Raw genomic sequence first — 17214 nt, 5'->3', positions numbered from 1 at the left:
GCTCTCATGACCCACTGGGAGGGCTCTGTCCCCAGCCCCTGAAAGCCCCTCTGAGGGAAAGGTGCAGTCCTGCCTTACATCTGGCTGCTACCCAGCAACACCTCAGCTCTGTGCAGGGGGCTGAGCTGCCCTGTGGTGCCTGGAGGGTTGTTCTGCACCTCTATTAGCAGAGGAGAAAGGGCGCTTTGCCAGCACCCAACAAAAGCAGGCACCTGTGCTGAGAACCCTGGCAGCATCTGTTACCTGTATACCACTGGCAGTTTGAAACCATCGTGCTGTGAGCTGCTGCTCCACGCTGCAGTGAGGGCGATGCTTTTCCAGAGCCCACCATGTGTTTGTGTCGTGCAGAGAGCTGGTTCTGAAAAACAGCAATAAAAGGAGATGAGTAATAAGAATCTGCCTAATGCGATAGAACTACGGTCATTTGGCTTTCTGTTATTAGATCTGTCAGTAAAGAAATCAGGCCGCTGGCACAGACACAGAGTGTTCCTGCTTTCCAGTTTCCAGTCAGAGTGATTATTCCTTTTTTTTTTTTTTTTTTTTTTCTGGGGCTGTGAGTTGCTCTTGAGGAAAAAAAAAGTTTTATCAGCTTTCTAGACATTGTTCCTTGGATACATTTGTCTTATGCTCCGCAAATGACTGAAACAGAGTTTCAGGCACTCTACTGTTCCTAAGATGAATAGAAGCTAGACCAATACAATAATAATAATAACAACAACAACAACAACAACAACAACAAATTTAAAACCAGTTAAAATAAAAAGTAAAAAAAAAAAGTCAAAAAAATTGAAAGAAGTACATATGCTAGCATCTTCCTGGCACTAAATGTGCTGCTAACACTTTGCCACACAATGCATTTGTACCTAAACTCTCTTCGATGCGAATCAATTAAAGGAACAGAAGCTCCTTACTGAGCAACTATAAACCGAAATTCAAGTGATGCAATCATTTTTGCAAGTCATTTTTCCTGAAAAAGTAACAACCTCTGAAATGTTGCCCACAGAGGAGGAGTCAGGAAATTTTCCAGAAACATAAGAGCAGCTCAGTAACCTGTATTTTAATAACCAGCACCATCTGGTTCATATGCTGGTATTGTTGAGAGTGTATAGCTTTTACTCACTGGATGTATGCATCCCAAGTACAGTTGCAATCTCTAACTGATGGCAATAACAGAGAAAGGAGAAAAAGAGATGCATATTGTACTCACCTAGAAGTTTCCAGCAGTCTTGCTTTCAAATACCTTCTTAGCCAGTTTTACATGATTAGCCATCACAGTAACAGTGCAGAAAATGTTTCATGTCCTAGTTTGTTTTAAGGATATACCGCTTGAAGATTGCATTTTTGCTACCACTGCTATATTGACACAATGCTCTCCAATATCTTGCCTGTATTTGTCCTCAGTATTGCTGTGCCTGCCTGTGTGGGTCCCCAGTAAGCTAGGTGCTGCGTGGTAAAGCGTGATCTTGTCTACAGAAAAGGAAGGAGGGAAGGGATTGTGGTGGTTTGATGATATCACCTCTACCACCAACACAAGTGGAATGTGTTCAGATGGGATCTGCGCTGAGAATTAAACTGCTTTTAGAAATCAACTCGGCCAATGGAAATCTCAGGAAAGAATAATACTGACTTTTGGCTTTTCTGTTTATTTTTGGTTTGAACCGATTCCTAATCAAAATGAGCTAACTAAGAAAATGCGTTCATCGTGGTGATGTGATCCTGTTGAATGGGCACGGTGCAGGAGCCCTGAGGAGCCACGCCATTCTCACACATGAACGGCAAACACACGCAGGGCAAAAAAGGATGAGGTTGAGAAAACCTCTCCCCCACAGCAAAGCCTGGCAGAAAACAAAAAGGAAATAAAGAACTGGAAAAGCAGCGTGCTCCTGAGGCCTGCTGGTACCATTCGGCACCGCAGCATGCAGACATTGCGAGAGCGGTCAACAGACACAGGGATATCAATCAAATCATGTAATTTCAGTGGAAATGATCTCAATTGACAGATTGAAACATTTTAGCTAAAGCAAGAAGTATATTAGACTGTTCACAGTCGTGTCCGTTACACGTGTGACTAATAAAGATCAACAAGTTGATCCAAGAATTTACAGCTTAAATAGTTGAGATTCATCTTAGGAAGATTTATGAGAAAACTGATTTGGAATGTTACATTGTATAAATTAATAGTGACAGATTTCTGTGTGTAGTACACTTAGGAAATGACTGCAAAATAAACTAGGAGGTCGTCATACTCAAAGTTAAGCAATATAATTCAAACAAATGGTTCTGTTGCTCACTGGGAACCGTATGTTCACATGTCACAACTTATTTAAGTATTTCTATTCTGGTCTGTAGGCCTTGGCAACTGGTTTCTTAATAAAGGGGCTCATAAGGTCAAGGGTGAAGAGTGATGCCGTGTCGCCAGTGCTCTGCAGCCATTAGGTAAATGGTTTCAGTTTTAAGCAGTCCGATTTGCAAAGGGACCTGATGACCGTATTTTGCCAAGGGAAGACACCGTTAAAAACGTGCGTGTCAGAAAATCAAGCAAGTACAAGACCCAAATGAATTATATTCCCTATTCCATATGTAAAACAAAACTCTGTATTGCTTAGACATCATTGTACTTTGGTTGTTCCGTAATGTACATTTGAAATATTATTTTCAGTCCAGGTTTTGCATTGTTTGGCAGTACTCCGGGGAGCGTGGAGTTTGGAAGGTGTGAGTTGTGAGCTGCCATTAAGTCACTGGATAACACATTATTCTCTGCAGTGACACTGTATTATTTCAATGGATCCTGCAAATATTTAAAGCAAGTTGTGCTTTTATAGCTAAACACATATCACAACACAATTTATATCCATATCTTTACACCTACTGAAGACAAAAATTCAGATTGAAGAGAATTTTAACTTTCAGGACACTTACGTACATTTTTCAAACATACCCAAAGGATTTAGTGGCACGTCTGACCTTTCAACAGATTTTAGCATATGCACGATGTGCTGCCTTAATGCATTTGACTCAGGATCAGTAGCTGTTCGTGGTTTCAGTCTAGTTGTAAGGCATTTAAAGGCATCTGAGCATACTTAATGAATTTCAGTTCTTTTTTGAAAGCATAAGAGAAGTTTACAATGGGAGGTGTGAGTTAAGTGTGATACACAATCTGTAGGAACCTGTGGGACCCCACAGAATCCATGCCCTGGCAGCACAGCTCCTGCTGCACCAAAGCAAGCTCTGGCACGCACACCCACTGCACACACAGCAGTTACCTGCACCATAACAGGATCAAATCCACTTTGGGATTAGAAAGTATCTTTCCACTTCCTCCCAGTGAGTAATGACTCGCTCCTCTTTTAGGTCCAAAGGATTTTTGACGAATACGTGGAAGCATGATGACTTTTATTGAAGAACTTTATTAAAAGGAAACTAAAATAATCATTTGCACAAGTAATAAACATTTTTAAAACATGTAACTATATTTATAAGTATGTAATTTGCATTCTCTTAGACATTTTATTCACAGCTTAGTTCGTTGCTGAGGCCAAGGCAGGCTTGTTTCCTCACAGCCATATGGAAGCTCTTGAGTTAGCTCACAGCTGAAAAATGTAGTTTTCCATAGGACATATTGTATGCTGAGTGATTGAATCTAGAAGAAATAAAAAGGCAGGATTGTTTGAGATCAAGTGCACAAGAAACAGATTATAAAGCAATAATGTACTTCAGAGCAATTTCTGATCTAAAACAGACAGAGAAAGACCCTAAAACTAAATGCAGACAGAAGATAATACTGCAAACACAATTTACTTAAATTTAACAAAGGTGCTGCGTTATTTACCTGTAGGCATCCTGTTGTGGTCAGCATGGAGCGAATTTATTGGCAGTTAGTACCAGCAGCATGTAACCACAGAGCAATTGGATTGTACCACTGAAGTGTCACAGACAAGACAGAACTTCAGATTTGATTTGATTTATCTGATTAAGATGGGAATTTGTAGGGCCAGGCTGTCACTGTTATTATTATTCTATGATTATGTTGCTGAGAAAGGGGCTAAGCTTCAAAGCCCTGTACCTGTTGAGGTAGCACACAGAAACACTTAGTTTTTACAAGTTCTGCTAATTCATCGTGTCAGATCCATTAGCTGGAGCTGCCATAACCACGCCTCATGAGCAGAATATAGCAATTAGACAAGGCACTATCAGAATGCAAAAGAAATGAGATGAATTTGGAGAAGGCACAAAGAATTCGGTCGCTTGTCTATGTGCAAGACTCCCTGCAGCTGGATACACAGCACCGCTGATGGGCTGAGCTTGGCCCACTCACTCCACACAGCTCTCTGGAATATGGTTTTGGGCCTCTCACTGCAAGAATGACTTTGAGGCTCTGGAGCGTGTCCAGAGAAAGGCAACAGAGATGTGAAGGATCTGAAGCACAGGCCCTATGAGGAGCAGCTGAGGGAGCTGGGACTTTTCATTCTGGAGAAAAGGAGGCAGACAATTTTTGAGTACATATACCATAATACTTTATATTCATTGAAGTCCTGTGTCTTACCTAATATCCATTTTTCTGATAAACATTTTATTTCCTGGTACTTCTTTCCTGGGTATTTTCCTATGCAGATTTTTGCCTGACGGAGGGCTTTACATATTTTTCCTCCTGACAGCTCTATGAGTTCTGTGAGCTTTTTGCAGGGTGGCTGACTGGTGGGGGATACAAACATGGCAGGCTGGTTGGTGAACAGATCCAGCCGGTAGTGTTCTGTTGATAGGTGGCGCTGAAGTCTGCAGATCTGTATTTGAGGAAACAAATTCATTAAAATTGCATTATGTTTCCAATCCGAATAAAAAGGATCATTGTCTTTAATTCAACAAATAAGAATTAGAGTATATGAATATGAACTTTTCTGCTGTATCAGATACTCTTGTGTCAACGGTGCAATGCATTTGCCGTATTTTATTCTTTTAGTTGTTGTGATTCAAGAGCTAAAATGACCGTATACGGCACACTTGATTGATCTAACTCCAAAACCAGAGCTGAGACTGCTGAGTTATAGCTCAGATGACCACCTGTAAGACTTCTTACAGGACCTGTCAAGATTACATTTCACCAGAACCCCACATTCTTACATATATAATGCTGGTCACCACACAGACACATTAAAGGATATTCTGAATAATTATAGTCTTCCAGCACAAATACAAACCACGGAAGCCTTCATAACACAGTGTTGCTTTACTGACTTATCTAATTCAGAGATGAAACTACTTCACGATCTCGTTTCTCTTACTACGTTCCTGCATGCACCAGTACAGGCTGGGGGATGAGCTGCTGGAGAGGAGCTCTGAGCAGAGGGACCTGGGTGTCCTGGTGGATGATGGGTTGGCCGTGAGCCAGCAGTGTGCCCTGGTGGCCAAGAAGGCCAAGGGCATCCCGGGGTGCATTAAAAAGAGCGTGGCCAGCAGGTCAAGGGAGGTGATCCTCCCCCTCTACTTTGCCATGGTGAGACCTCAACTCGAGTACTGTGTCCAGTTCTGGGCTTCCTGGTACAAAAAAAGACAGGGATCTCCTGGAAAGAGTTTAGTGAAGGGCTACAAAGATGATAAAGTGCCTGGAGCACCTCCCTTATGAGGAAAGGCTGAGAGACCTGGGTCTGTTCAGCCTTGACAAAAGAAGACCCAGAGGGGGTCTGATCCATGTCTAAGATGTGGGAAGCAAAGGAATGAGGCTGGATTCTTCTCAGCAGTGTGTGGTGATAGGACAAGGGGAAATGGCCACAAACTGAAGCATAGGAAGTTCTGCACAAATGTGTGTGGGAACTTCTTCACAGTGCAGTGACAGAGCACTGGCACAGCTGCACAGAGAGGTGGTGGAGTCTCCTTCTCTGGAGACGTTCAAGACCCACCTGGACACCCACCTGTGCAACCTGGGCTAGGGAGCTGCTGTGGCAGGGGGCTGGACTACATGACCTCTAGAGGTCCTTTCCAGTCCCTACAATTCTGTGATTCTGTGATTAACTGTATTTTCTCTCAGATAAATGAAGTAACACAAGCGTAACAGAACTCAGAGCAAATCAAGTTTCATGTAAATACTTTTGTCTCCACAACAGCAAAACAGAAAGTCCTCTATGAATGCAGTACAGCCACTAACGCCATCCAGTGAAAACCTCTGTCTATATGGATTAAATGTTCTTACTTTTTATCTCAGATGGCGCAGTGGTTCAGCCTTTGAACGACTGCCTTTAGCTACACTGAACATAAAAGAAAAGCAGCGCACCGAATGACTGCACAACCCGTGGTAATCAATACGAAGTTCTCATACTATACTAAAGTAAATGAAAAATCTAGCTTTTTTTCATCCAGATGATCAGCGTGAGCATCTTGCTTAGCAGTAAGGACGCTGTGTGTGTATCTGGTTAACGTAAGATGGCTGAATGTGAAACTGCAGTCGGTGAAGAGGTGTAACTGGTAGCTGAAAGGATTACTTGTTGAGTGGATTCCTTTCTCCAGCCCTGGCACCAATGTGCTGTGAAACCACAGGCACGTGAGATTTTAATGCAATAGTATGTGTGCTTCCCGGATCTGCAGCCAAATAGGTGCCTTCACGTGGTTAACAAAGGCTTTAAAGCTAAAGAGTTCTGTGGAGCCTACACAGAGCCTTAGAAAAAGGTCAGAGTGCATTGCTTTAGCACTTGTGACCACTATGCAGGTGAAGCAGCAGAGAAGCACGAAGCCCGTGCTCGCATATGACTCCACAGCTCACAACATTTCTGTGCCACTGTTCTCTGTGCTGTTCTTGGACAAGTCAATACTTACTTCTGAGCTCTCCTCCATCAATACAAAATTCACAATTCTGTTATTGTTAACTCCTTGGCTGCTTTCTGAAGAATAAAACTAAGTTGATTCTTTGTTTTCCAAATTCAGTAAGTTATAAAGACAGCGACTGCTATTGATGAACCAGGCCAAAAAACCCCCCACCATCGAGCGCAGTCCAAAAAATAGCCTTTATTTTCTTCTCTTTTGTGAAAGATTTACAAGTGGCATGGCACATACGCTTGTCTCATGGAGGTCAAACAGCCTCTAAATAATTCTGTTGAGCACAGCATCAAAGCAGTTATGTTGTTCAGAGGACCTGAGCTTAGTTGAGAGCAGTAACTCTTGGCCAGATAAATGACACATGGGCAGAGAACTCTCCATCACTCCATCAGTGAGAACGTCTGATTGCAATTTCAGAACAATTTCATACATGTTGGCACATGGTACTTCGCACATGTGCAGAAGATCTGACTTTGAACTTTGGACGTACCACCTACCTCTGTCTGAGCAGAGAATAGCTGACTGCTGGGCATCTTGGGGCCACGCCATACAGAAAGCTAAGTGCTGTGCTCCTGTAGCGTGTGGGAGCAGGTTTGGGATTCGGTCAAGGTTGTCACCTTGTGAGTCTGGGGCCACAGTCAGTGCCTTAAAACGGGACTTGCTCAAGGACACAGAACACTTTGCAATCTCTGAGCAGTGCCTACCAGGCTGTCTCATGACTTCGCTGTTTCTGGGACTGCAATCATTCCATTTTACCAGTAAAGAAAAACCCACGCAATCACGAAACTAGCAAACTGCTTGTGCTAAGCATGGTCAGCGAATTGAAGAATGGACTGTAGGCAAGGGAAAAATAGTAGCCACTTCACATCAACGATACAATGCTGTCTTAGCTGTTCAGACACAGAGAAAAGTTGAAGCTGCTAATTCAGACAAGTCATCGGCAAGGGAGAGAGGAAGGACAACTACCAACAGTTTCATGTTTGTTTACATAAAGCAAATCAAGTTTAATTTGTGGAGAATGATGCCACACTACTTCTGTCAACCTGGAACTCTGATTTTAAAGCTGAAAATGGTTAGTTCCGGTAAGATGATGTCTTGAAAATGCAACAGGTCTTGTTTTAGATAGAAGTCAAAATATAACTCACACAGTCCTGCTGTTTCACATATTTAATGGAGCATGGTCTAAAAGGGCTAACTGCATCCCCACTGCCTCAACCATTTTCCCTGGAAGCATTTATGTCCTGCCACCACAGTGAAAACTAACATGTATGGTAGGTCTTCATACAGGGAGAACGTCTGGATTAAATCAATAATAAAAGCAAATACTTCCACAGCAAATCATCAGATCAGGAAAACTGGATTTGGCATGCCCAGTAACACCTGCCTCACTGGGTGCTCACAAGGTACGTGTTTTATTCTCTGTGGTTAGTGTACATTAAAAAAACCCATACAGTGAGATGCCGACATGACATACAGATGATTTTCTTGAACTTCTCTTACAGTTCTGGCTGTTTGTGTTACCAGTCCACTCTGTAAGAGGACAAGCTAGGAGTGTAGTGCAACCCTGAAGTATCAGCTAGGGAAAGCTTTAGTGTGGAACATGACATTTATTTTTCCTTTGTCTGAATCCCCACTTTGGACTTGCTCAAGCACACTGGGTCCTCACACACATCCTCCATCTAGGGAAAAGCATCAACGTTCCTGTTCAGTGCTTTTGGGCTATGCTGAAAGTTTTGCTTTGCCTTCTGCCCCACTAAGCTGAAAGAAACACAGCAGAGGCAGAGCTGGCCACACTGGGCTGCGGGCTGAAATGGCCCAACAGTGCCCTCAGAGCTGAATTGACTCAGCTGCCTCTGCAACATCAAAGAGCTCACAGCACTCCAGGAGCGCTCCTAGCCTTTTGAAACCATACAGATTCTGGGTAAGTTGTGGGGAAAAAAAATAAATAAGTCTTCAGCAAGAGACCAAGTCTGGGAAAAGTTTAGGCCCTCAGAGGCGATCAGTTCCATAAACTGTGGATGTACGGGTTGGTGGTTATAGTTGTGTCAGTCAGGGAGCCCCACTGCCTGCTGTATCTGATGGTGACATCCATTTGCCTTGCTAAGTTGATTTATTAGCAAAAGGTCCCCAAAAAAATCTCTCTTGATAGCATCTATTTACACTTCTAGCTACAATCCCAAGCGTTGACCTCATTCTACCCCACGGCTGGACAGTGCCTGTTACATGTATGCACTTGCCACAAATGCATGCTTGTTGAACTTACATTTTAAAAGGAAAAATCAATCTTGGCAGAAATAAAATGGATGCAGAAAATATGATAAATAAATAGAAACCCTTGTTATAAAAAAGAAATACACTTCATCAGCAATCCTCCTTCCTGTGATTGCTTTCCAATCCCCACAAACTAAAAGAGCATGTATTAAAAAGATATATATGTATCACCTTTATAACTTTGCCTAGAATTTTATGAAAACAGCTCCTCCTATGTGGGGTGCAGGAACAAACTCAAGCCTCCATAAAAGTCCAAGGATGCAATCTTTGAGGCCCAGGAAATGGCCATCGCATCCGTGTGTGTATTACCTGCTTGTTATATGAATACCTGAGTCACAGCAGCAAGAGGAGGAGACCAGAGGAGAGCAAGAGGGGGGAACTATCTGATGGCATGTTTGCTCTCACTGTGTGAAATGCTGAAACAAATGTATTTTTACAAGTCAACAATCTGTTTCTTTTCCATCTACTCTCATTTTCTGGTTTTAATTTTATGAGAAAACATTAAACCTAAGAACAAGAATGGATGGCACACATTCATCATCAAGAGAGTCATGACGTAAGTGTAAGGCTTTAAGGAGATATGCATATAAAAAGCTAAAAATCAGAATCACATAATTGTAGGGGTTGGAACAGACCTCTAGAGACTATTGAGTGCAATCCCCCTGCCAAAGGAGCTCTGTAGAGCAGGTTGCACAGGTAGGTGTCCAGGTGGGTCTTGAACATCTCCAGAGAAAGAGACTCTACATTTTCAGCAATTATTTCTGCTTCTGAGCCATTAAGCTGTATCTCTGAATGGAAACCTGAATTTATGCAATAGAAAACACACGAAAACAATTTTTCCTGGATGTACATGGTCATTTTTCAGCAATTAAACTGCTAATGTCCTATGAACAGCCCAATTTTCAGTGTACTTTCTAAGCACAGCACATGCATAAATCCGCAGTCTAAAATGCCATTTGAATAATAATACTTTGCAAAAGCTAAATGGAGTATACCCTTCTGAATTACTGCAACTAGTAGAAACTGTATCTGTAGGTTGCAACCTGAACTGTGAAGCTCCAGCTTCAAAAATATATAGTTACACATGTCTAAAATTTGTGCATACATTACGAAACAGACGTAAGCATTATGTAAATCCTTATTCTTAATTTCTGCTATTGAACAGAGATAAATAAATCTAGGAAAAGCAATTATGTACTTGCTAATGTTACTTGTAAATATAATAAACACGTTTTATCAAATGCAAGCAGCAGAGGACTGTAGATATTAAAATTCAATATCACCAGCCTGCTTCTGATACAGGGGAGCGCATTGCAGCGCGCGGTCTTCTGAAAGCCTGCTTATCCTGCAGGGAGGAATGTGCAGAATCTGCAGGACCTCACCAGGATCAAGGAGGTCTGTGTTAACAATGCACGAGCTCTCCTGCAGGACGGAGAAGAAATGCTCTGTTTCATCTTTCTCAATACCGGAATTGGAAGAACAGAAGCGGCTCTCCGAGCAGCAACTGCGTTTTCCTGGGAAGAACGGGTAACAGTTCCTACTTCTGAGCTGAGCAGTTGAGTTTGATTTTGTTGCGGTTTATGTCAGCACTCTGCTTTATTTCCCCAACACAGTGACTGATTTAAAATTGAAATAACATTCCTTACGATCTCTAATTAAAATGTACACCGGAATGCTGCATGAGAGAAATAAGTTGGTGCTCTCCAGTATAAAAGAGAAGCGTAGATTTTATATCTATCGTAATGGAATGCTGCATGGATGCATGCAACACCCCGGTTGGACCAAGCCACGCTCACCCCACTACCTCCACAGCACCAATAACTCCACAAGTGGGCACAAAATGCATTTTTGTTGATAGTGATGCTTTTCATTCTCAGAGCAAACCGCTGCAACATTCATGCCAATTACAAACATGACATGCATCGTTTTGAACCTTTATTGAAATAGTGCTTTTCCACCGGACATCGGTATCTTTAGGCTGAAACAGAAGATCTCTTCCTGATGAATTAGAGAGGCACAGTCCTTCAGACAGACAGAAGCACCCCGGCACGCACACGCAGCCTGACAGCCGTGCATGCTTGTTCACTAGAGACCCGCGCGCTGTGCCTGGAGCCAGAAGCAGAGGGAAAAAGTTTTAACAGATAGCGTGGAAAAATGGCTCCAGGAAAAAAAATGAAACTTGCAGAAATAAAAAGGAAAGTAAAAGAAAGACAAATGACATACTGCAAAGACCCACATTATCTGGAAACTTCTTCAAAACAGTCTCTTCCCTTCCTCTCCACAGTCCTTCGTGTAAACGTTTCCCGTCCAAGATGAGGGTGAAGGAAGGGAAGAGAGCTCGAAACCAGACAACACAGCTAACAGTGTTTCTTTCCACTATGTGTTGGCAGGCAACCGTGCTTCTCTCAAATCCCATAGACTGATAAGAACAGTTAATTTCACCAATTTGTTTTCTGAGAGACCAAGTCTCAGCGGGAATACGGCATGAAAACGTTTGGCAAATTACTGTTTGGCGGACATTCAAAATTATACTGGAAGATGTTTTGAACCATTTTTTCCGGCAGAGAAAATTTTTGCAGGAAAAAAGATAACCAATTCGCTTATTTTTAGTTTAATTTCCTTGTTTTCCAAAGCTAGAACTATTTTTAAATACCAGGTAATATCAACGTTATCAGCTATAGATTAATGAAAACAAATCAGGGTGAAACAACAAGTCTTTTCCCTTCTGAGGATGACTTGAAATGAAGGAGCTGTATTTCCAGTATGGGTTGCTCAAAAGCAGACTGGGAGGACCATAGGATGTGCTCATTTTGCTGTGTCTGCAACTATGGAATTTTTCTCAATTAGACACTTCTGCATTCGGTTTCTACATAAAGAAATTACTTGTGAAATGTAAGGACACTTTCATTACTAAATGTCTTTCATTACTACTGGCTTGAGAAAGCAGCATGTTTCTGGATCATAAAACGTTCACAGCTTATTTCAGAGTTCTGCAAATAATTACCAATTATCACTGGGTACTTTTTTCCTCACTCAAATACTGTGCCAGGTGCCTCTCAGAAGTGGTGTAGCACTTTGCCACTGTTGGCTCTATGTCACGCACCATTGGCATACCACTAAGTGACATATACCAAAGTGACAAGCTGCCAGGAATCATAATAAAATTAAAGATAGAAATTCTCGGCCTCCATGCACAATGTAATCCAGTGCTTATCTTCCCTTACAGGCAGAAAGCTTTTCCTAACAACACAACCTCAATTGCCTCTGCTGCATTTTGAGCCCATTACTTCTTGTCCTGGTGCCAACGGACACGGAGAACAATTTATTTTCTTCCTATTTGCAACAACCTTTAAAATATTTGAAGACTGCTATCATGTCTCCCTTCAGTCTTCTCTTCCCTAGACTAAACAAACACAGTTCTTTCAGTCTTTGCTCACGGGTCATATTTTCTAGACCCTTGATCACTTTGTTATGCTCCCCTGGATGCTCTCCACATCCTTCTTGAAGTGCTGTGCCCAGAGTTGGACACTGGGCTCCAGTGCAGGCTATTTGTGTGTTTCCTAGTATGCCTGCTCCTTTGATTGGGTATGACATAGGTGACATCTGTTTCAGATCCTCTCACTTATTTGCTCATTTGGCAGCAATATTCATAGAATCATAGAATGGCCTGGGTTGAAAAAGACCTCAAAGATCCTTGAGTTTCAACCCCCTGCCATGTGCAGGGTTACTAGTCACCAGAGCAGGCTGCCCAGAGCCACACCCAGCCTTGGTGTGTGTGTCTCCAGGGATGGGCTCCAGGGATGGGGTATCCACAACCTCTCTGGGCAACCTCTTCCAGTGCATCACCACCCTCAGAGTGAAAAACTTCCTCTTAACACCTAACCTAAACCTCCCGTCTTAGTTTAAGTTACCTTCCAACCTAAGCCTGCTAGGGAGGCCTGCTTTGCAGAGGGGATTGGATCTAAACCTGTAGTGGGCCTGCTTTGCAGGGGGGTTTGACTAGATGATCCCTGGAGGGCCCTTCCAACCCCTACAATTCTGATTCTGTGATCTCATTCCCCTTCATCCTATCACTATCAACCCATGTAAACAGTCATTCCCCCTCCTGTTTACACACACCTTTCAAGTACTGAAAGGCCACAATGAGGTCTCCCTGGAGTCTTCTCCAAGCTAAACAAGCCCAGTTCTTTCAACCTTTCCTCATAGGAGAGGTGCTCAGCCCTCTGATCATTGTAGTGGCCCTCCTCTGGACCCGTTCCATGAGCTTTGCATCTTTCTTGTGCTGGGGGTACCAGGCCTGGATGCAGTACTCCAGATGGGGCCTCACAAGAGCTGAGTAGAGGGGGACAATCCCCTCCCTCTCCCTGCTGGCCACCCCTTTTTTAATGCAGCCTAGGATGCAGCTGGCCCTTCAGGCTGCAATGCACACTGCTGGCTCATGTCCATCTTCTCATTCATTAAGAATTATATTGCATTTTCAAACTCTTTTTGTATTTTTGCAGCCGATTATTTGTCCTCCTACTTTGCACATGTCCTTGCTGAACTCCATCGTGCCAATTTCTGATCATTTCTTACATCTCTTAAGGTTATTTTAATTCCAATCTTTTCCTTAGGCACGTGAGTGAAGCCCATGGACCTCAATGATACTACTTGTCTGTGCAGTGTTAGGAAGGAGTCTGTCCAGGCCTGGGAACTTCACTAGGCAAACAATATAGCAAGAAGTGTTTTTCTGCACTACTTACTTACTCTGGAAAAGGAAAAGCAACACAAATGACATACTGAAAAACACCTTAACATTTCCTGCCTGGTAATTTAGAGAAATCCTAGATAACAAATGAAGCATGTGGATAGGACAGTGGTCAATATATGTCCTAAATATATGTATTTTTACTTATTAGCACCAGTACTTATCCCATTAATATGCCATTAATTTCAGTGAAGAAACTTAAGGAATTAAGTCTTGATGAAATAAATAGCATGTTTAATCACACGGAGAAAGATATTCTGCATTTACACAGATTGAAATAATACATTTCAAGCTAAGCGTAGTAAGACAGTGTGCTGCAATTCACTGAAATCAACTTGATGCTCCCCACAGTTGAATGCTACAATCAAAATATTAGTTGTGGAAGTCTAGTGTTTGCATAAAATACACTACAAATGACAACCTCACTTCAGCCACCTTAGACTTTTCAGGTGCTGAAACATCTTAGACAATCTAACTTTCTATTTAATCAATACAGGATGCTGTGCAGCAGCGTCTTCAGAAATTACATGTGTTTTGCTGACTTTGGGATGTGGGGAATCCTCCCTTCCACCTTCAGCAGTAAATGATACAGCCAGAGCTGTCAACAGATTTGCTACACCTGGCAAAGTTCAGATGAATAATGCTGTGATAAATAAAAGGATTTATACTCCAGTAATAACGCAATCAGTGATCTTGCTGAAAGGAAAAGCCTGGCAAATGTGAAGGGTTGTGTAGATGCTCCCAGAAGGCTCTTTCCCTGAACAGTTGTTTAAACCCACAATAAAATTACTATTAGCTAAAGAAACCCCAAATCTTGTATTATCTTTCAAGTATGAATATGTGAGTGCTTTTGCTTTGCCTCAGCAGACAAGGATTGAAGCAGAGGCGGAGTACATTCTCCTCTTAACTCTTCAGTTTTAGCTGGATGCCGTTGCAGCGCCCGGCAGTCACTCAGTGTGTGCCAAACATGAATATTTTTAAGCGTCATTTGAGTTTTAAAGGCTCATGTAAGTGATGGGAACACAATCGTCATGGGAATCTACAAATAACTTTAAAAAAGCTCATAAATCTGGCTTTCATGGTTCGCTTTTCAACAGCTTTATGAAAGATATCAAAGCCTGAGCACGGTCAGTTCATCTTCGTTCAGATTTCCTAGGATTGACTTTTCTCAGTCTTTTTTTTTCATACGGTTCAGTGAGACGAGTGAGACAGACTTGGCTTCAAAAAGACAGGAGTCAGCAAATTGTTACAAAAATGTCCTGCTTTTTTTTTTTGTTATGGTTGACATTTTTTAATGCCAATGGAGGAACATTGGTACCATCAAAGCGGGGCAGCCTGAAGTATTCTTGTGGTAACAAAAATATGAAATGGTTGAGTTCAGCACTCCATCTATTGCAGTAGTAATGATCTATTGCTTGACGGACTACATAATAATGGAAAAGCTGTATTTTTCCCTTTAAATTGTTTAACAAAGATGCTTGCTAATGAGCACAGCAGAAACATTAAAATGTTGTGTTTAATTCTCTGCATGTAGAGTGAAACTCGTATTACAGCAATTAGCAGTACTGAAATGCTTCACTTTTAAAATACAAAGTAAAAGCTTCATTGAAATGACATCAATATTCAACAGAGAAAAAAACCCCTTACAACTCTCTGAGAACTACTGAAATAAACCCATTCCAAGAGATTACTTGGCATCACACAAATGCATGCAACTGCTATGGCAGAAATATTTGGGCAACTCTCAGAAGCTCCTAAGAGAAATACAGTCACCTCCACTTCTGCGCTACATTTTCCCTGATCAGTAGCAGTAATTGCTCCTCCACAGCAGCAGTAATTGCTTGTGTGTAATACAATCTCTTCTTCACCTCATTACATCACAACTTGGAAGATCCCATAGGAAGTGTGAGAAGCAAAGACAGTTTACCCTCCAGCACTGAGTAAAAATGGAGCTTTAAATATTTATCCAGGTGCACTTCAGATGGCAATTACTCAAGAAAAGAACTTCTTTGAGTGTACCGCTTTCTTCACAGGTACTGAAGAAAGGACAGACACTCTTAACATGATCTGTTTTCTTTTCATGAGCACTTGTTAGATTTCAGCATGGCAATAAATATACGATTAACAAAGAAAGGACTTTTTAACTATATTTTAGCAGCAAACTGTGATGGTCTTTTCTACAGCTGAGGGATAATGATCTGTGCTGTGAACACAGAGTAATTTTTATGCTGCAGAAGTTACTAGGGTATAGGTACAGTACCTGACATGATTATTTTCTTTGTACAGAGAGATCAGCAGCTTCTGTTTACTGCAGATGTAATCCTTATTAATCTTTTGGAAATATTTTTATAAATTCCTTACTGAATTTGTTGTTGCTTTAAAGTTGAGATTTCCAGTTCTGACATGGTTAAAGACGGAGAACTGGCCAGACTTCTTATGGTTTTGGACTCACAGTGATTTCTCAAAGTAGCTGCGCAAAGTATCTAAGGTCAGAGGGCTGACCCTGTCCTCCTTTCTGAGTTCCAACTATATCCTGGGCTGCATAAAAAAAAAAGGCTGGCCAGCAGGGAGAGGGAGGGAATTGTCCCCTCCACTCAGCTCTTGTGAGGACCCATCTGGAGTACTGCGTCCAGGCCTGGGGCCCCCAGCACACACACAAAAAAAAAGACACAGAGCTCTTTGCACAGGTCCAGAAGAGGGCCACAACAATGGTCAGAGGGCTGGAGCACCTCTCCTATGAGGAAAGGTTGAGTGAACTGGGCTTGTTTAGCTTGGAGAAGAGAAGGCTCCAGGGAGACCTCACTGTGGTCTTCCTGCACTTGAAGGGTGCGTGTAAACAGGAGGGGGAATGATTGTTTACATGGTTTGATAGTGACAGGACAAGGGGGAATGGTTTAAACTAAGACAGGGAGATTCAGCTTAGATGTTAGGAGGAAGTTTTTCACTCAAGAGGGTGGTGACGCACTGGAACAGGTTGCCCAGAGAGGTTGTGGATGCCCCATCCCTGGAGGCATTCAAGGCAAGGCTGGGTGTGGCTCTGGGCAGCCTGCTCTGGTGATTAGTAACCCTGCACATGGCTGGGGGGTTGAAACTAGATGATCCTTGTGGTCCTTTTCAACCCAGGACATTCTAGGATTCCACGATTACTTTACTATACTCTTACTGTTATTTGTCTAAGAACTAGGCAGGGCAGACTACTACTCAGCTTATCTAGATTTTATCTGAGATGCAGAAGGCAAAAAGCCTTTTCAAGAGGTTTTCACTGCACAACCAAGCAATTGTAATTTGAAGACAAAAGAATACTAAACAAGTAATGCATATAAACTGAGCAGCTGGGTACTGGAACTTAGATGCAAGCACAGAAACAGTTGTAGGCTTAAAACAAGTCCCAA

General features: G+C 42.2%; 1 protein-coding gene across 1 annotated transcript in view; it reads right to left on the bottom strand.

The window, feature by feature from the left end:
- Positions 1-3453: 3453 nt before the first annotated feature.
- The window catches only part of MCPH1 (microcephalin 1), a 115995-nt gene continuing 102234 nt past the window's right edge, over positions 3454-17214 (bottom strand). Inside the window, exons 13-14 of the mRNA XM_065730798.1 lie at positions 4544-4781; positions 3454-3640 (exon numbers count right to left, since the gene is read on the bottom strand). Of these exons, the coding sequence (XP_065586870.1) occupies positions 3585-3640; positions 4544-4781 (294 nt within the window). The 3' untranslated portion in view covers positions 3454-3584. The remainder of the gene's footprint in view (positions 3641-4543; positions 4782-17214) is intronic.

This window comes from Cyrtonyx montezumae, unplaced genomic scaffold, assembly GCF_038088225.1.
Source record: "Cyrtonyx montezumae isolate F1298 unplaced genomic scaffold, pur_monq_1.0 scaffold_13, whole genome shotgun sequence".
NCBI classification, from domain to species: Eukaryota; Metazoa; Chordata; class Aves; order Galliformes; family Odontophoridae; genus Cyrtonyx; species Cyrtonyx montezumae.
Note: the sequence above shows the minus strand (reverse complement) of the source record. Positions and strands in the feature narration are given on the sequence as shown.